The sequence below is a fragment of the Plectropomus leopardus genome, chromosome 1 (genome assembly GCF_008729295.1).
Source record: "Plectropomus leopardus isolate mb chromosome 1, YSFRI_Pleo_2.0, whole genome shotgun sequence".
Classification (NCBI taxonomy): Eukaryota; Metazoa; Chordata; class Actinopteri; order Perciformes; family Serranidae; genus Plectropomus; species Plectropomus leopardus.
The window spans coordinates 33421042-33441005 of NC_056463.1; the positions used below are offsets into that span (position 1 = coordinate 33421042).

Sequence of the window (19964 nt, forward strand, 5' to 3'; positions counted from 1 at the left end):
ATGTGTTTAAATAATTATTTAAAAAATAAAAATATGTCTTTAAATTTATTTTACAAGTAAAGACCGTATTTATAATGGTAATAATAATGTTGTTGTAACCTTACTACCCCTAAAAAAAATAAAAAATATTGGTAGTCTGATCTGGATTCACAGCACCTTCAATGTCACGTTTGTCCTGCGAAAAGTAGCTCAAACAGACAGCGAATTTGTTTTTTAATGCATCAAACATGTATAAATTAAATTGTTTATTAGTTAGCTCTGTGAGTAACGTATGTCGACAGCTGGCTAACTCCCTAAATGCAAATGGGAGCTCTCTGTAAGTGTTGTTTGTGTGTTTTTTAGCATCCCTGTTAGCTAACGGCTAGTTCCAATATGTATGCTGGGTGTTGTTGTGTGAGCCTGAAAGAGAACATAATGTCCACATCACGCCACTGATGGCTGTAGCTGCTCTGGAAATGGTGCCAGTGTAATTCTGTGTGCTCAGGTGTGGAGGCCCCGGCCTGCAGCGGACATTGTGTACCGGTGCTGTCAGACTTCAGGAGACCAAAACATCCAGCTCAAAGTCTGATGAAACCTCCAGAAACTTCAGGTGAGAGAATGACACACGAGCACCTGCACACGTGACTGCGTCTCCTGAGACTGCTGCTGGGTGATTTCTGTTCATTTCTATTTGAATGTACGTGTTTGCGCACTGTCAACACTGCCCATCGCAGTGTACTAATGCTGGTGAGATATTTACCTGAATTTTAATCCTTCAGCCTCATCCCCCCTCTGCCTGGCGAGGACAGTCCACTGAGATGGAGTGGGAAGAAGTTTGAGGAGTTGCCCATCGCTCACATTAAAGCCACATACAACAAGTGAGTGGAATCTGCAAAAATGGCAACAAAACAGTAGGCTATTTTAATCTTCCAATCATTTAGGTTATGTAAGGTTCCCAAGTGGGACAAAAACACCACAGAAAAGGTACAGTTTCTAACATCACTTCAGTAATAACTGCATTATGATAATTGCTGAAACAAAGCCATCTTACATGTTATTAATTTCACCTGTTTTTCTGCCATGACAAGCCAAAGATTTTGTTTTTCCTTTAAATTCTGCAATTTTTTCAGTGTCCAAACTGGCATTTTATTTTGCCACCTTCAAAGTTTTGCAGACCAGCTCTGGAAGTGTCTCCTGATGGACTGAGTGAATAACAACACACGTTGCCTACCTAAGTGTTATTAAAAATCTAGTCAAAGACTCGTATAGAAGGAAGATATTCCATGTTTAATATTATACTACTGTCTTTGTGTTGTGCTTGTAAAAGAGAGCACTGTATACTTAATCTGTCACTTCAAGCAGAAACCGTATAAAAGCAGTTGTACATAAAACTTGTCATTAGTGCAGCAGTGTATGATATACATTCAGGCTGCACAATATGTCTTTTTAAATTGTCATTGCAATTGCATAATAAACACAAAAGGCATCAATATTTTACCCAGGGATTTTTTTGAGTTAGTAGAAGTAGAAAACTGTAATATAAAAAAAGGTCAATGTTTTTTATTTGTGCCTTGTGTTCAGTTTAACTTCCAGTTTGTTCAGTTTAAAATTTGGAAATATTTTTCTTTTTTTTTTTTTCTTTTTTTAATTTTTTATAAGAAATGTGTTGCATTTTAGCAGAATACTGAAAACAACAGAGGGGCAGAACTGATAACTCTTTAAAGGTCCAGTGTGTAGAATTTAGGGGCATCTATTGGCAGATGTGGTATATAATATTGATAACTATATTTCCATTGCTAAATAATCACCTGAAAATACAAAAACATTATCTTTTCATCACCTTAGAATGAGCTGTTTATGTCGACATGCACAGCAGGTCCTCCCCTTCAGAGTCCGCCATGTTGCCTCTAAAGTGGCCCTGAAAAGACAAACCAAACACCGGCTTTAGATCAGGCCATTCTCATTTTAGCCTCGGTCACCATAGTTGTCCCACATGCTTGGCACACGGGAGAAGTTTCAGTTCTGCAACCTCACCGCTTCATGCCTGTAAATCCTACACACTGCAACTTTGAAATGTTCTTTGCAAGTCACGTTTTTATTGTTGTACTCAAAGTTGTTATCACGTTTCATATTTTCCTCCTATCTTGCAGTCCTATTATACATATTTTCTGATTATTCAAAACAAAAGTAGTGAGCGAGTGACCTAGTTAACTGTCCTGTCCTGCACCAGCACACACATCCAGCTGACAGAGAGCACAGGACAGTCGCTGGTCAGGACGTCCTGCGGAACCGAAGGCTTCAGGAATATCAAGAGGTCGACTCCCGTCGCTGCTCAGACTGCAGGCATCTCTGCTGCTACGGTACGATCTCACGTGTTACTCTGCCGCTTGTAACGGACTGTGAGTGATCAGGTTCAGTGCGTTCCTCTCAAAAACACGACTGCTGAGGGTTTGTTTGGCTGCCCTGTTAACCAAACAGGACTGCATTTGCTTTGTTTTATATATAAAAAAAACCACATCCTGCTTTTTCACTCTCTGCAACATCAGGTAATTTATGATTATGAAGTGTTTGTTGCAAATAATCTGCTCTCTCTGAGGACAGACCGGCACAGAGTGCAGCAGTTGGTGTTTAGTGCTCATTTAGACTTTATATTAGCCTGATTTATGAAGACTGCTGGCTAACAGGGTTAAGGTCACAGTACTGATTCACAGTAAACACACTGGAGTAATGAAGTGTGTTATCACATGCTGCCATTATCTTTTATCAGGTGGGCAGATGTGTGAGATTATTCTGACCTTGACTTTGCTGTTTATTAGATGTTGCAGAGATGAAAATTGAAACATGGTAACTGCAGGTGTTTTATGTCTCTAATAGGTGCTGCTATATTAGTGATTGAAAGCTCAGATGGAAAATGACTAAAATCTCAAAAAAGGAGTCATGCCACGTCCTTATTGTATGCTACAGACAATAAAGTGTGGCTTAGTGGAAACCAGATGCAGAGATCAGTGTTTTGTGTGTGTCTTTCTCTGAACAGAAAGCTAAAGTGAAGGGAGTGACGTTTGTCCGTGTTGTGGTCAAAGGTATTGGGCCCGGACGTCTGGTGAGTAGAAGAAGAAAATATGAAATTGCTTATGTTGTGCTTTAATTTTTGCTTTGGGATTTGATTCCAGTGTAGGGCTGTAACTAACAATGTTGATTAATCTGTTGATTCTTTTTTTTTTTTTTTTTACGAGTAATCGATTGGTTGTTTGGTCTATAAAATGTCACAGAATGGTGAAAAATGTTGATCAGTTTTTCCCAAAACCTGAGACGACATCCTCAGATCTCATTTTGTGCACAACACAAAGATATTCATATTACTCGCATGGATTAGAAAATTGAATATATTCACATATAAAAAGCTGAAATCAGAGAATATTTTACTTTTTTTTATCACTCAAACTGCTTCATTAATTATTACATTACTTGGCAATAAATTTGCCAAGTAATAAATTAAAGTAATAAATTTAAATAAACAGTTGGCAACAACTAATCTGTTGATCATTTCAGCTCTATTACACTGTGTATGTAGGTCACCAAAAGTCTTATTTTTTGTTTCAAATTTAAACATTCAACATTTAGAAATCTTGAATATTGTTGCTGTTACACTTAGTTATTATCAGAATTGACTATTTAACTGTTTAGTCAATAAAATATTACTCTTGCTTTGTCTGACCAACAGTTCAAACGCAGCAGTTTTCAATGAACGGTGATATAAAACAGATTAAAGCCGCAAATCCCTCACAGTTGAAAAGCTGGAACCAGAAAATCTTTGACATTTTAGTTGAATGAATGACCTGAAAGAGTTTTAACTTGTCATAATAATTGTCCAAAATTTGTTAATCTATTAATCAAACTAATTGACTAATTGTTTCAGCTCTGCTGATGTCCATATATCCATGATGAGTATTGGTGTGCACTTTTTGAATGGGTATTTAATGAGCAAAACTGCCCTCAAAGTTTCAACGCCAACACATGAAAGTTTATTAAGTATAAAGAGGCATAGTAGGATCAGAGGATAATAAGATGAAAGGGAAACTACTGACTTGTTTTATGCTAATGTAATAGAGAGAGTGCAAACTCAAATAAAGCTGTCACCACATGAAGAAAGTAGAGCCCTAATTAATTTCACTCTTTTTATAATGAGGGTAATTTAAGGCTGTTTAAGGAGCCTCAGACATCTCGATCTGTTCCCATCAGCTGTGTTAATGAATGAATGTGTTTTTCTTTGTTGTTCAGCCCGCAATCAAAGGCTTGACAATGGGAGGCCTGGAGGTGGTATCGATCACCGACAACACCCCCGTGCCGCACAATGGATGCCGCCCACGCAAAGCCAGAAGGACTTGATCTCCCCGAACCAGAATGCACTGCAACAAGGAGGAAGTGCTTGTGTTGTGATATGATAATAAAGTGTTTTGTTGTATAACTTTTCCAGCTCTGAGCTGACCTTACATAATTCATTAGTGGAAATAATTGCAGATGGTGTTATGAATGAGCAGAGCGCAGGTGTCCTCTGCTGCGACTGTCAGCACATGAATAAAGCTTCAGTCTCGCTGCAGACACTCTGATGTTGATTAAGAGACTGATGTTTGCAGAAACAGACCGATGGCCCTGTGTGGGAGAAGAGACAGTACAAGGTTTCACCGCGTCAATGCAGTACACTCTGTCTGTGTTGGTCGCCATGGGGACTGAACCCTTGACCCGGGCCATGTTAACGCAGCACTACACCGCCGAGCTCACAGGACCACACAAAGCAGCTTTAACACGAGGCAAATTCAACAAAATTCTCTTTATATTTTACTTGGAGTATATCAGACAGCCAAACATCAGTTTAACGTGATATAAATACATCATTGTAAAGCTCAGATGAAAACACATTTACAGGTAAGTCCAGTACAAGAGGTGATAATATGGAGACATTAAATGAGAGACAAACATTCACAAAATCATTAATTAGCTATGTGGAGTGCCACTGTGTTTTAGCGCTGGAAAAAAGACAACACAAAACAATTAGTTATCATTACAACAGACTTTTCTTCTTCTCCAGACCTCCAAAGACTTAACAGGTACAGCTGTTGAGTGTTTTTTTAACATTTGAAATACAAGAAAACTCAAATTCTTAAATACCACAGAAAGTCTGTGAGCACATACAGAAACAAAACAGAAAACAAAAAAACAGCAGGCTGCTCTTGTTTAGTGCAAATACTTTGGGCCATTTCCCTTCAGTCGCACTCTCAAAAATGTAGTTGGACAGTTAAAAAAAAGACTGACTCAACTGATGTAGAGAAATGTTGGTACCACAGCACCGCAGAAACAGCACTGAGACTGAATAAAAGCAGACTGTACTCTGATGCAAACACTCAGAATGATTCACTGCACTCTGATGTGTAAAATGCCTCATTTAATATGTACAATCATAACACACAGAAAGAGAAATTAGCCCTTTGAAAGTGACGTCAAGACTCCCTGTTGCAGCTGGTTTCTTTTTCCTAGATTCATTCTAACTTCATACGTTATAAACCAGAAACTCCTTAAATTATAAATCAGTTGAACTTCCGTGGAAACGCCTGAGATGTTAGCACAATAACAAAAAGGCAAGTCAAAATAACACAAGAATGACAGATTGGCTTTCCAAATTCCTGCTGTGTCAACAAAGCATCAGGTCTTCAGCAATATCCAAACTTAAAGAGGCAACAATTTTTTCTCCCATTTCAGAGGTGCCGGTGCAGCTGATAAAACCTTGTTCTTGATATATTTTTACAGAAAATAAAAACTTGAATTTCAAATGACCAAATCATTAAAGCACCAATCTGTAAATTTCCAACCACATAAATAAGTCTTTTGTTACTCAACTGATCAGAGTTTAACAATAGTTTAACACATTAATGACAGATTTAGTGGTGCAGCGTTTAATTGTCTATTAAATCTGTCAATCAATGGAGTTATTACAGTGGGTTCCCTTTCCTCTCTGTATGTGCTACAATCCTTAAGCACACTGCCATCAGCCATTGTAAACCAATACACTTCTTGTCAAATAGCCAATCTCTCCTCATGGTTTGCTGGCTGTTTGTTCTTTGGACTCTAAAAAATCCCCTGGTCATACACAGCCCTGGCTCTATAAATGACAGTGTCTCACACCAAGCTACACAAGCCAACAACAGCTACTCTCCCTCCCGCCGTGACAGTAATAAAGGATTTTTCTGAGGGAGCACTGACGAGAGGGGTCTATTTGTTAGGGTGTTGACTTTAAATATAGTTAAATCTTTCTCAAGAATCAATTACTCCACCTTCACTCTGCTGGAAATGACATTGAGTAAAATATTCCACATCCAGTTTTGAATATGACCATATCAGGAAGGAGTTTATTGGAGCTCAGAGGCACCTGCACTGCACAAATGGATGGTTTTCACTCAACCGTTCAGCCAGTCAGACTTTCACATTCCCAGCAGGGGAACACACAGTTTGGTGCCTTTTGACATCAATAAACACACAGTACTCACACACTGATCTAACACTCATGTGTCAACTACCCTGTATGATGTGTGATCTGGCTGGATGAATTCAACTTTCAGCTGCCACTCTCAGCAAGAGAAGAGAATCCCTACGAGCTCCAGACCTGCTGATCTGAAGTCCTCCCTGACTTTTGACCTCTAAATGGGGCAGGAGGAAAAAGGACCGAATAACTTTAAGGTGTATACAAACGCTCATGTAGGAAAACGCTAAGCTGTTGCTGACAGACATTTCCTTGCACAGAATATTTCTGGAAAGCATTTGAAATGATGCAAAATCCAAAGGACAACTGCATAAATGAAACAACTGATGTACCAATGATTCATGCAGCTGATATGACTTAAAGCTGACTGACTGGAAAAAAAGCGTGCGGTACTGAAAATAGATTTTATACACACTAGCTATACAAAAATACATTGCTTTATTTTAAATCGCAATGAAGTACTTCCTTTACACAAACGTCAGAACTCTGGATCAGGCAAAAAAAAAAAAAAAACATACAGCACCAGCTTTCCGATACTGCCTTCCCTCATCTGTGCGTCACCAAACATCAGCCACACATTCAACAACACATACATGAAACAAAAGTCAAAAGAGCAATGGTGCTTCAAAACAACCTCAAAACATAAATAACAGGGCGGATTATATTATTATACCGTAAATACATGACCACAAGCTCAACACACGGCAGAATAACTTGATGATAATGACAAAATAAAGTGGGAGAAAGTCATTTTGCTTTACTTTTTAGGAGAGCCTGGGAAGCCTTTACAACAGGACTGGAAGTGGAGACAGTGGACATTTTTAGTAGTGGACAGTATAAATTATCTGAATTAGGCCACATCACGTCACTCATATTCTTTACAGCAGCAAATGTACAGTTTGCAAAATAACAATTAAGTCAAGAACTGCATTGACTGTGTAGGCATTTGCACATCAGCATCCAATGACATTTCTCTCAGACTCTTCCAGACTGTGCAGCGTCGAAATGTTAGTGACCTGAACACAGCCTGGGGAGATTGTCGGTCTAAATCCCTTCAGGATGGGTGAAAGTGACCAAAGTGAAAGAGTCCTCAACACACATTGTTGATGTTGCCTTGAGAAAGGCACTTAACTGTAGATTGTCCCGGGTAAACTGCCGACCATGTTTGAGTGTGAAGCAGGGCTGAAGAACAACTGCAGGATTTGAGGACAAGCGTATTTTTTTGTCACTGTATTTGATACAGCTCAAGCATTTGGTGCCTTTTAAATATTGCACTTGGAACGAGGGAGATGCAGCATGGAGAGACGTGGGGTGATTGTGCATACAGCCCTCATGTTAGGAGTGAGAGTAGGGACAATAGGTTGGCACTGCCAGGTAAGGAGCGTAGGAGTGGATTTGGTGAACTGAGCCCATACTGGGGTAAAACTGCACCTTCTATTACGCCACATCACTTCCCCTGGAGGTTGCTTAACTCCATGTCCTCCTTGCGGCGTTTTTGTTGAGTGAAGAGGGAGCTGAAGGGGTAGAGTTTGGCTTTGGCTGGGTAGCGCTGGCCAGCAATGTCCACCTCGTAGTCCCCACGGTTGATGAAATCAGGGGTGATGGGAGTGGGGAGCCCTTCTGGGCCTGGCGGCGGAGATACAAAGCCAAGGCAGACATGGCGCTCCAGAGTGTAGCTGTAGGCGCTGCTGGTGGTCGTTCCAGCTAACTGACCGTTACGGTAGATGGGCTCGCCCCACCAGGGCCACAGGTCCAGCTCAGTGTCGTGGTCCTCTAGAACCAGCATGACGAATCGCCGAGTCGCACCGTCCTGACGCTGCTGCAACAAGGCCTCCCGACCGAGGAAATCTGTGTCCTGGTGGAGGAACAGAGAAAGTGAGAGTCAAACAGAGGACAAAGGGCAAAGCAGAGGAAAGAAGAAAGTAACAGATGAGAAGAAGAGATAAAGGAAGGGGCAGAGTTAGGTGTCGTGGGACATGATCTGCAAACAATCTACACACACTGCACAATTCAGTTAGGTGCCAAAAGAAACAACTTCTCATTTCATTTTTTTGATAAACTTCAGTTATGACATTGATTCTGCTGCTGACAACTCATCTGTGAAACCAGTTTTACACTGTGAGCTCAATTTATTAATACTGACAGGACATTACTGCTGTGTACAGCACACCTGACGTTTGACCGTTTTCAAAAGGACAAACTTTACCACTGCTGGTGTGAAGTGCCACCTGTTGTGCCTGCAGGTGCATCTTGGTGACAAAGACTATAAAACAAATGTTACAGGATTTGGCAGTGGAGATGGTATAGAAACTTTATTATTCTGCAATTATTCTCTCATCTTTCAACCGTTTTACAGAAAAAAAAAGGAAAAATTGAAGTGTAAAATTTAAGCAAGAGCTTCAATTATGACTTACGTTGGCAAATTCACAGTGTAAGAATGTAACAGACTAACAGAAAGAAATACAGTGTATCATATAGTATGGTTAACAGCAAGGCATTACTGTTGACCTTAACACCATAATGCTGAATAAAAAGTTTTTGTAACCTGAAACCAGACAGCAGCTCTCAGTCAGCGTCCACACTGGCTGATATCACACACTGTTATGCTTACACAGCTGAACTGGCAACAGACCTTGTCAAACTTCACCCTGAACTCTCGTCCACACTCCAGCGGGGTGGTGAAGGCGTCGAGGTCCTGACCCCAGAAGGCAAAGAATTTCTCGATGCGTAGGCTGCGCAGCGCGTAGTACCCTGCATTACGAATCCCGTACTTCTGACCCACAGACATCACCTCGTTGTACACATGCAGTGCATACTGCAGAGAGCAGAGGGAAATACTTATGTTAAACTTGATGTACTGTTCTGTATGTAGCAATTATTTTAAACTTTACCACTTTACCACCCATCCTGTGGAATGGTAACAAGAAACATATTTTTTGACGCACCTCTATCGGTATGTAGAGCATGAAACCTGGTTCCCCAGTGTGAGTCATACTCATCACTCTGATCCCGTTGGCATAGCCAACACTCATCTCCTGTAAACACGTATTGACAGACACACACACACAGTCAATTAGTGTTCTTGTCAATGTGGGGATAATAACTGAGTATAAACAGTTAACTGTGCTTCTGTTAGCAACAAATACAATCATAGGTACAACCTAAAGTACTGCGACTACTTCAGACATTAATCTTACCAGTCATCCTACTGCTACCATCAATATTATTATTATTACTCTATTAATGTTACTGGCACTAGTCAACATTTCCTACCTTACAGAACATGGAGGGGAAGTGATCAGGTGTCATAGAAACATAAGATAGCTCAGCCAGGACATCCATTGCACGGGGTCCAATCAGATTTAAAGCTGTGGGTAAAGAATCAGAGTTAAGAAAACCTGAGACTCAGTTCAAAATGAATGTTACTATTAACAATATTTGTTCAAAGCATAGCTTTGTGTGTGTTCACTAGCGATTAGAGCGTTTACAAAAAAAAAATCCCAAATCAGCACTACTTCCCTTCAAATGATCCAGATACCATCAGTATTTCTTTTGATATCTTTTTTCTACTTCATTTGATACATATCATGTGAATGGAAGCACTGAGTTGCATAAAATACCACCAGAAACCACGCTGAACTGCCAACTCCATCAACTACACTTCACTCAGCTTCCCCACACCTCAGACTGTATGGGTTGTAGCTGCTGCATTAGTGGGCTAATAACACGCCACATTAAACTGCAAAATACTTGCGGTGATTGGCTGTAAGAAATTCCATACAAATAGCCTTTTTTTTCTAGATCACAATGCAAAAAGAATCAAATGCAGGTATCTTTTGACTAGAGAGGAGTTTCAGTACTACTTGGTACTGGGTAATTTTGATCAATACCTTAAAAGGTATCGACTCGAGTACTGATAACCGGCCTTATTAGCCATTCTCTTTGAAAATGGCAAAAGAGTCGTTAAGAAGTAAAGTCTAAAAATACAAAGAATATCTATTTAAACAATTTTCCTCACGAGATTATTAAAGTATTTCTATTTCTATAAAAAGAATACTTTGATCATTAGTGTAGAGACATACTCTACAAGGCCATGGGTAAGTTTTGAGATCATGCACAGAAAAAAATAGAATGTAGGCCTAGTGTTGCTCGCATTTGAGACAGTTACGGTATAAATATTAAACTCTGTACATGTAATTAACCAACTTCAAGGGCTCTGCGAGTGTCTGATTTTGCAAATGCCAACTTCTAAATCAGGCCACTTCAAAGCAGAGATTGGATGTGGCATACTTGTTGCAGTGCTTTCAGCTTATACTAGTACATGGGCACTAGATGGCGATGTCACTGCAGGACCTCAACAATGATGCTGTGCTCTTACCAGTGTACTTCCAGCTGACATCCTCTAGGTGGAGGTGTGGGTCACTGGGCATGTGTTTCTTTATCCAGGACCAACAGTGGACCTGCTGGTCTGTCGGAGAGATGATGAAGAAGCTGGAGAGGAGACAAAAACATAAGTTTTATCAATATGCTCACGATCAACTGAGTGTCTACACTATTGCTGCCTAGGTGTTATAGACCTGTTCTTGCTGAGGCGGACCACGCTACAGTCGTTCTCATAGCCTCCCCTCTCATTCAGCATGCCGGTGTGAACAATATGTCCAACGGGAACATCCAGGTCATTGGCACACAGATGTTGCAGCAGGTCCAGGGCCTGGTCCCCTGATGACTGGGACATAAGGACAGACCACGAAGTTTAGATTAAATCACTTCATCACAGTGGAGGCATTACTCGTCAGCTTAAGTTCATTTATCGATAGCTCCAAATTGATAAAGAATTGCATCATTTGCCATTTTTACAAAATGACATTTTAATAATCTGCCGTTAAAAATAGTGAGCCCACATAAAGGAAAATGCAGCAGCAGTTTTGATGATGATGCTGATTAACAAGTTGTCCGTGGTGCATCATGACTTACAGTCAGTTCAAACTTTGTGAAAGAGGACATGTCGATGACACAGACGGCCTCTTTGCAGCACTTCACTTCTGCTCCAACAATGTCAAACCAGTCCGGCTTGTAGAAGGTCTTACTCTGGTCCAGAGACAGCAGATCTACACGCACGCACGTGCGCGCGCATGCGCGCACACACACACACAGAGCCATGCTTTAGACAAAATATAGGCCATCGTGTACCATGCAGGGTTGAAAATACACCATATCAACCATAACAACCATATCAAGTGATTTCACTCATTAAGCTGTGTTTATCTTAAGTTTAAAACTCTCAGTGACCCACTGAGAAATACTAAATAAAAACTAAACTGCCCTTTATACCTACGCAAAGTTTCTAGTGCTTTGGACTTGCTTATAGAAGACTTATAGAAGTAATTCTCAGTTATGTGACATGAGTGTCCTCAGGTTTACAAGGTATTACTGACATTTACTAAATTTAAAAAGCTTGTTTCTGATGACAAATTTGCACCTTTTCCTGGAGGAACAAAATATTTGGGCCTTTCAAAACCATGTTTCTCCATCCAGCGAGCTCCCTGGGTGTCCAGACGGTCGTACAGAGGGCTGGTGCGCAGCTGACGCCCGGTCTGAAAGTCCCATCGAGGAACCTTTAGTTCGTACAGCAGGGCTGGACACAAACACACACAGTCGCATTAGAGGCACAGACCTAATAACACATAAGTAAAACTGAACAATTTCAGTGACCATGGACATGCATGCATCTCCCATTGCCATGCCCCCTTTTAGCAAATCGGAATGAACAAAAACATACAAAATCACACAACTTGACCTCAAGGCCAAATAATAATCTCTTAGGGCAAAAACTTTGCCTGCCACGGGGGGGGGGGGGGGGGGGCGCCTGACGTGATCAACCAGCCAACCTACCAACAGAGCAAGCTTTGGAGCTGCTGGTTGCAGCTAAAAACATTTGACATCATCATAATACTTAAAAACTCTACATTATGAATTTGTAACTCAGCTTAATCATATAGTGTGTAACTTTTTTAATACCTTCACCATTGTATGTTATTGTTATCAACCTGTCAAATAAATGTGTAGATCATAGTTTTTTGTCTGTGGTTAAATGATGGTTGAAATTTTTTCTAGTCCATATGAAAGAGTTATTAGTTGCTGTAATCATTCCCCTTTTCCTGGAAGAAATGGGACAAAACTGTCCTCAAAAAGGCTTTCTGAATTTCAACACTAACTTATAGGCAGTGTGAGCTGGTTAAATCAGGCAGGTATTTTCCACAGTTCAGTACAAAATTCCTGACTGTGTGTCCTTGCTGAAGTGCAGTGGAAGGAAAAAACAATGAAAGGATTTTGTACTTAACAGTTTGTATTTTTGTAAGATACCACCTTCTTTTGTCTGACTTGCTTGGAATGGATCTCTTCATTGCCAGTATGAATAAGAGGAACAGATGAAGCGACAGATAACTCTTAAAATTAACATGTGGGCATGCAAGTGTAATTTTAAGACAACAGACAAACTAACAAGAGTTCACTACTCACGCATGACCTCCATTACTCTGTGACGCAGGAAGGTTCGGCTGCTCTGCAGGTTGCCGAAGCGTTTGATGTCTAGTGGCCAGACATTGGCAGTGGGGTAGCCATAGGTCATCCACTCTGCCAGGTACCTGGATGCCAAACCAAACAACATGCCATTTGTGCTTCACAAAGCTGATTATTGAAATTACTTATTCAAGACTGAATCTTTTTCTGTGCAAAATATATTTCAGTCATCCTCCTACATCATGTATTCAGGTGTAGAATAAAGCAAAGTCTTGTCCTCATAACCGTCTGCTAATATTTGTCCTCACAAATTCAACCAGTAGTCAGATGTAATCCTCTTGCAAATACTCTTATACCCATGCTTACTTGCCAGCTCCTCCAGCGAAGGCCAGGCCAGAGGAGTTCATCCCTGCCAGCACATAGTAGCCAGAGACACCTGGTGTCTCCCCCATCAAGCAGCGCATATCAGGGGTGAAGGACTCAGGACAGTTGACAAGCTGATGGATCTCAGCTGATTCAAGACCGGGCATTCTCCTCAGCAAGGCACTGAGCATGGGCTCTGGTGGTAGAAGACAAAAAAGTTTCTGTACAATCTTTCTTCAGAAATTCTCTTTTAAAGAAATGCAGTTCTATATCCACATGAATAAAATGCATTTTTAAGTCAGTCATTCTTTCATATAACTAACATAAGTAACACTGTAATAAAGACAACTGTTGGCCAAAAGCTATGCCGTATTATTGTTGTAAGAAATTCTCATCATTTTAATCCACGCTTCCCATAAACGCAACTGCTTCCTGCTTTTTCTTCCTGGCCCTCTGCATTGTTTTTCAAATTACTGAAAAAATAAACATGATGAGACACTTGAGCTAGCTACTATTACTATTACAAACACTCAAAAAGCTTAAGAACCTGCATAGAAGCAGGAACTGCACCATTATCCTCATGTTGTGCTATAAACAGTCCAGCAGGTTTCTCACCATTAAAGCTGACCTATTGGGTCATGGGTAGTATAATGTAAAACCGCACTGCTAGCAAAATCTCAAAGATGGGATAGACTTGTTAGTAATCGCTTTTTAAGTTTGTTAAGATCTTAAACTTGTTTTCCTATTTTTAATTGCAGACTTGTAAGCCAACATGAAAGAATGGCAATCTCTAGAGACTTTACTTTTCCTAACTTTGAGTATTACAATAATATCATATATTGCTATTATTATATTATATTACAATAACATATTTCATTCACATATTTTCACAAGTCACAATATGCGAGTGAAAAGGAATAACTATGATTACAATGGAAGAGCACTCTATGACAGATTACTCTGACTCTGCCTTGCTCCACTTCTCGGCTGGCTGCTGATATATGACTGTCTTTACGTCAACCCGTCAAGCTGAACTAGGATCTCAGATTACTGACATAAGGCCAAGGCTGAATGACAGGTGTGTGTGTTTACATGTGCGAGTTGTACCTTGAACTGACATTGCTTTAAGTTTAATTAACAGCATGAAATAAAGATTGCAAAACTCTACTTTAAAGATACTGACACACACAGATAATTATTTCTTCAATCAATGAAGGACACTTAAACAGTATTGTTAAAATTAAACATGTTAAGGAAAATGCAAAGAAAAAAAAAATAAGGTGATCAGATGTTATATGTGGCTGTATAATGCCAAAAACATGTTACCTAAAATAGTGTGGGCTTAAAATAGAGTAGCCTAAAAAAAGAGATGCCTTACTATAAAAGCATGACCTGATCCTTTACAAAGAATTGAGAAGTACTCTGCAAATGTTCTTTGGAATCTTTGGGATGACACTAAAAACTTCTGAGTTTGTCTTATTTGACTAATGCACAACTAAGACATTCTACTGTTATGCAAAAAAAAAAAAACATTGTGTCTCTGTTACATTACTGACAGCTGAGTAGATCAACAGAGGTGTCTGACATTTACAGTAAAATTGATCAAAAGATTTTTGGCTCCTATGGCTTGTGGCTGCCAAGAAGTCTGTCTGCACGTGTGTCTTTACATTACACCCCAAAAATAATCACCCAGTTATGCCAAAGAATGTAAATGCATGAGTATTTTTTTAATGTTAACTTAAAGCTTTCTTCCTCCTCCCTATCCCTGCCTCATCCCTTACCGAAGTGGTCCCAGTCCTCCTGCATGTTCTGGATCTCCAGCTGGTTGCGCCCCTCAGTGAAGATGGGTTTGGGGTTCTTCTCAAAGCCCCCTGACAGAAGGCCTCCCTGCCATGGCCGTGCATATATCCTGCCATCCATATCGATTACCACTGGAGACAAGACATGGGTTCAGGAAAAACACCTCAACTGGTTAAATAACTTCACACTGAGAAATACATTCAATTCGTTGAATTAAAAAATAAATTAGGCACCCTTATCCCACTGTCCTCTCTTTCTCACAAACGCACGCACACTCTGTCATTCAACCTGCAGAGTCACAAGAACGAAGGGAAGTTTTGCTGTTGTGTTGTTCCTTTCCTTGTTTTCCCTCTCCAGTTTACAAATGGATTTAATATCATAATTGCCGACATAAACTCCACTGTAATGATTGTGAAACTACTCATTAAACTGAGATAATGGCTAAAAAAATATTGTGCAAACTATAATGGCATACAGTTACAGAGAAGACTTCACCTTGCATCACTGGGTGTTATTTAAGAACTTCATCTTTGAAGAGAAAATTAGCAGACAAGCTCTGAGATGCTTGTTGCAGTAATAGAATGTACAATGAGTTACTCTATCAGACAATTTGCAAAGCGACCAATCTAAAAGTGGAGGTTCTTCTCTATTATTGACTTCATATTTAAGTGGCAAAACAGTCACAGTGATTGTAAAATCCAACACTGAAAGAAAATTTCCCTGTGTATTCAATGTGTGATACCTGGTGTGCTGGGCGGAAGTGGCTGCTGCAGAGGTTTGGTGAGGAGGTAGAAGTGTTCACAGCCATGAAGAGGAACTGACACCTTCATCTCACTAGCCTGGCCCAACTCGTAAGCCCACTGGAGCAGAGACAGAGAACAAATGTCTATCTGCTGCTCTGAACACAGATATATTGTGTCCCATATTGGAGAAACTGACAATCTGCTCTGTTAGTCTATTTGTGTGGTCATACTGTATCAGACCATGATTTGTGTGGATTTAAAGCAGAAATAAAGAATGCATTAACAAATGCTTCCAGTGGTTTTTCCTCATTAATTCCCTCATCTAAGTTTGCACTGGGACTTGTTGATGCTACCCCCTTTATAACACACTCTGAGCTTTACCTGTCCAGCACAGTTGACAAAATATTCACACTCAATGGAGCCACGATCAGTCTCCACTGCCATCACTTGGCCCTTCTCTACCAGAACCTGCTGGACAGTGGTTCGATCCAGGATCTGAACACCTGGAGATAAGATAATGTTATGTAGGAGGAGGCAAACAGCAGAAAAGGGAGAAGGATGGAAGGAGGAGATGCAAGGGGATTCAGAATCAGTAAAATAGGTTTGAATTAAAGGTAGAAAATAAGTACTGCTTGTGACATATGTTGTATTTATACATGAATGCTCTATCACAGGGAAGTTTTGAGGGTTAGTCTCTTACCTTGTCCAGCAGCGGCCACAGCCAGGGCGTGGTTAACATCAGGTGGAGACACCACAGCATCTCCAGGGAGGTGGAGCGCCCCCACCAGGTCATGAATGTTAACTAGAGGGTGGAGTTTGGCCACCTCTTTAGGCTTAATGATGCTACAGCTGATCCCCATTACCCTGAGAATAAAGTGAAAAAGATGAGGGCTTAATGCTAATCAAGATTACAGGGAGTTACAGGGAAGTTTAAAATTTGCATGTTCAACATCACCAAAAAACTGACAGATGTCATTAATTCACCTTTTGATGTAAAGAATGGAACATTCAGCTCAAGTAAAGACAGCTAGGTGTGAATGTGATTTCATACCAGCAATAAAACAGCAGAGTCAAAGAATAAAAGTAATCTCGCACCATTACACCACCACCAAGCAAAAAGTTTATATCCTGGGGGAGGAGGGGGGGCAGTCAGAGTCAAGACCTCAATTAAATCAAGAATTTGTGGCAAGACTTGGGAGTCGGTTTTCACTCTGAGTCATTGTGCAACTTGACAGAACTTGAGCAGTTTTGTAAAGAAGTATGAGAAAAGTTTCTCTGTCCTAATGTGCAAAGCTGCTTCATCCACACATATTTAAAGCAGTAGATGCTGCCAAATGTATCTTTACTAAATACTGACTTGAGATTTTAGGGTCTTACTTTAGTCGGGATGCCAGGCGCTTCAGAGAGAGGAAGCGATCCTGATTTTGGGCCAGACACAAAGACCCGGTCTTCACATAACCTGAAACACACAAACGAACAGATCAGAGCACATATTGTGCGACTCAGCAGGTCTCAAACTTCTCAAGACTCTTGTCCACTCGAACAGTAAAACTTTACTTGAAAAAAGTAAAGCCAAAGCAATAATAAAACTTAAGAACTGTTCTCACTGTAGCTTTGGAAATGTTATGGTGAGGCACATCAGCTAATTTCCTGGACTTCAATAGGAAATGACTAGCAGTGGATGCCACATGCAAATGTTTAACCTGTATTCTTGTAAAAATGCCTGGACTGAAATGAAGTACGATCCTATTAGTATGCATGAATTGCTGCTTTATTGCCTGAAAAGCAAGATACATTTGCACACTTTTATATCCCAGGTGGTGTAAGTGGGTGTAAAGTACATTAATAAATACTTAAATAAGATAAACAGGTAGTCATACGCACACGTAAAATGTTTATGGTAATTTATAAGCAGTAAGTGTAATAATAATAATTGTCATATAGTAAACCTGTCTTCATGGATAGCATCTGGATAAGTTAAATATCACTGAAAGTAAAACATGTCAAAGTAGCTGACCTGTTTTGACCCCAGTCTCCTCCTCCAGCTGCTGGTAAAGCCCATTGGAGTAGTTTGCCATTTGACACTCAATGGAAATAGGCTTGGCCACGCTGACAATGCCAGCACACAGTCTGGTTGTCCCTGCACCAAGTCTGCCAACAGGATAACAGGATGGGCAATACAGCGTTAGCAGAGCAGTTTCCAATCAACAGCACTTCCTGGTAGTATGTAATGTTTTTTCCACACAAGCTTGTTCATTACAAATGTCGGTACTTTATTTGAGACAGCATTTTTAATGTGCATTGCTCTGTTATGTACTTTTGGATGTACAGTTTCTTTTAGGGGACTTTAAGATTAAAATATGGAGGCTTTATCTTAGAGTTAAATGGAGCCACACTGCTGTGTTGTGACTGATAGGTCTACTTATCTTTAAAATAAATGCTATAGGAATGTAAGAACCTGTAAGATTAGTCTGGACAAGCCACTGATCCACCTAGCACCACTAAAACCTCAAACATTCTCAACGAATGAAAATGCAGGCATTTATCTCACCTGCCCTGCTCCAGCAGCACTATATCAGTCCAGCCCAGTTTGGCCAGGTGGAAGGCTACTGATGTTCCCACAATACCTCCTCCACAGATCACCACACGGGCCTGGCTGGGCAGTGGGAGTAGCTGGGAGTCTCCACTGACAGCCATACAGTGAGGGGAAGTCCAGAGTCCCCTGCCGGCCAGTCTGAACCCCGTGTGAGGAAGCAGGAGCCTGGGGAGCAGCACAGGGGACAGAGCCCTGGAGCTCCGCACACAGCTGCACATAGCTGTGCTGTCTGCAACCACAAACACAACCAAGGGCACAGCCTTACATACTAATCATGTATTCAAGAATTTCAGGTTAGTTACCATTAGTTAAACTGTTTAACTTTGAAGAAAGAAATGCTAAGAGGTAACTTACCAAGTTGGTGTTGTATTTAACGTTAGCTCAACTGACACAAGGTTGACATTAAACAAACACTTCAACACTTTGCAACGAAGATAGGGCCTGGAAAGCCAGCAAGGTTACCTAACAAAAGTCCTTCAACTGTCACAATTATAATACAGACTAATGTTAGCTCTAATAATGAATTGCTGGTCATCCCTTTAGCAGCATAGTTAGCCTTAGCTTACAATACGTCAGTGCCTCTGTAAATTATCCTGGAACTTTAACCTGAGGTAAATAGCCTCTGCTAAACACATGTACATACGTAAAGTTTCGACGAAGTTTCCTGACATTCTGTTTTTTGAGCTCCTATGGTTAAAGTTAGCATTTGTGGCACTGGTAGCTAACGTTCATAGCTAGCGAAAAGCTGGCTAATGTTGATTATTTACCCCAGTAGCTCGATAACCGTCAACCGTGTTGGAAAACTCCCCCCCGGGGCTTCCTTTATTGTTTGAAAGCGACACAAAACTCACCGAATCAGTCAAGCCCAGACGTGTTGATATTTAAGAGACAGAAAGTGACTGACTGAAATGACAGAAAGTGTTGATTGGGTACAGCAGTCAGTACCAACGTTAAGCTAGCTCCAATCATGTGTAGCTTTTCCGGTCTAAACCTTCAAAATAAACCACCCGGTCCTTGTAAGCGTTTGTTGCGATGCATTACGCAGGGTAAAGGTGTAGTTTATTTACCGACCTACTTAATATCACAGGAACATCTTGACCAACTAGCCTAATTTAACTGAGATAAGTTAAAGTCATACACTTGGGAATATTGAAAATAAAATATTTTGTAGTCTATCACTCATCAACCCCCTAAAAAAGTGATGAGATTACTCATTAAATGAGGACAATAGCCCCATCAAAGTTAGGCTACTCATAACCTTGACCTAATTTTTCTACTTCTGTCTGAGAATTTGGAATTGGGTTAAACAGTATTCAGGTAGGATAATAATTGAAGCTATCATGCATTAACCACAGGGGTGGTGATTTAATCTGAGAATCCACATGTCCAAGTGATCTTGGGTCAGATTGACCCCGATGGTCATGCCAGCACC

At 40.4% G+C, this 19964-nt stretch overlaps 2 protein-coding genes across 3 annotated transcripts; one reads left to right on the plus strand and one right to left on the minus strand.

Moving 5' to 3' along the window:
* Positions 1–147: 147 nt before the first annotated feature.
* On the plus strand, positions 148–7643 carry mrps11 (mitochondrial ribosomal protein S11). The gene is made up of 6 exons (XM_042484061.1): positions 148–316; positions 485–589; positions 759–857; positions 2210–2339; positions 3014–3079; positions 4258–7643. Exons 1-6 carry the CDS (start codon positions 228–230, stop codon positions 4363–4365), a joined length of 597 nt encoding a protein of 198 aa, XP_042339995.1. The 5' UTR covers positions 148–227; the 3' UTR covers positions 4366–7643.
* pdpr (pyruvate dehydrogenase phosphatase regulatory subunit) lies at positions 4793–19476 on the minus strand. Of its 2 annotated transcripts, none has more exons than XM_042484042.1 (18): positions 19384–19476; positions 18488–18761; positions 17954–18087; positions 17314–17395; positions 16637–16800; positions 16318–16439; positions 15936–16053; positions 15175–15324; positions 13397–13589; positions 13031–13155; positions 11991–12146; positions 11486–11619; positions 11089–11237; positions 10890–11002; positions 9785–9879; positions 9457–9546; positions 9144–9326; positions 4793–8366 (listed from the first exon to the last, which is right to left on the minus strand). In XM_042484042.1, the coding sequence occupies exons 2-18, from the start codon at positions 18748–18750 to the stop codon at positions 7959–7961; spliced, it is 2679 nt and encodes an 892-aa protein (XP_042339976.1). In that variant the 5' UTR covers positions 18751–18761; positions 19384–19476; the 3' UTR covers positions 4793–7958. The 2 variants fall into 2 exon arrangements, with proteins under 2 accessions (XP_042339976.1, XP_042339983.1); XM_042484049.1 differs by lacking the exon at positions 19384–19476 and adding an exon at positions 19300–19356.
* Between the last annotated feature and the right edge of the window lie 488 nt (positions 19477–19964).

Excerpts from the sequence above, each read along its gene's own strand:
- pdpr (XM_042484042.1), bottom strand. The coding sequence starts at position 18,750 with ATGTGCAGCTGTGTGCGGAGCTCCAGGGCTCTGTCCCCTGTGCTGCTC. Across the intron at positions 16,054-16,317 it reads TTGTCAACTGTGCTGGACAG|TGGGCTTACGAGTTGGGCCA; the intron begins GTAAAGCTCAGA and ends TCTCTGCTCCAG. Across the intron at positions 13,156-13,396 it reads TTCGCTGGAGGAGCTGGCAA|GTACCTGGCAGAGTGGATGA; the intron begins GTAAGCATGGGT and ends TTTGGCATCCAG.
- mrps11 (XM_042484061.1), top strand. The coding sequence starts at position 228 with ATGTATAAATTAAATTGTTTATTAGTTAGCTCTGTGAGTAACGTATGT. Across the intron at positions 2,340-3,013 it reads CAGGCATCTCTGCTGCTACG|AAAGCTAAAGTGAAGGGAGT; the intron begins GTACGATCTCAC and ends TTCTCTGAACAG. Across the intron at positions 3,080-4,257 it reads GTATTGGGCCCGGACGTCTG|CCCGCAATCAAAGGCTTGAC; the intron begins GTGAGTAGAAGA and ends TTTGTTGTTCAG.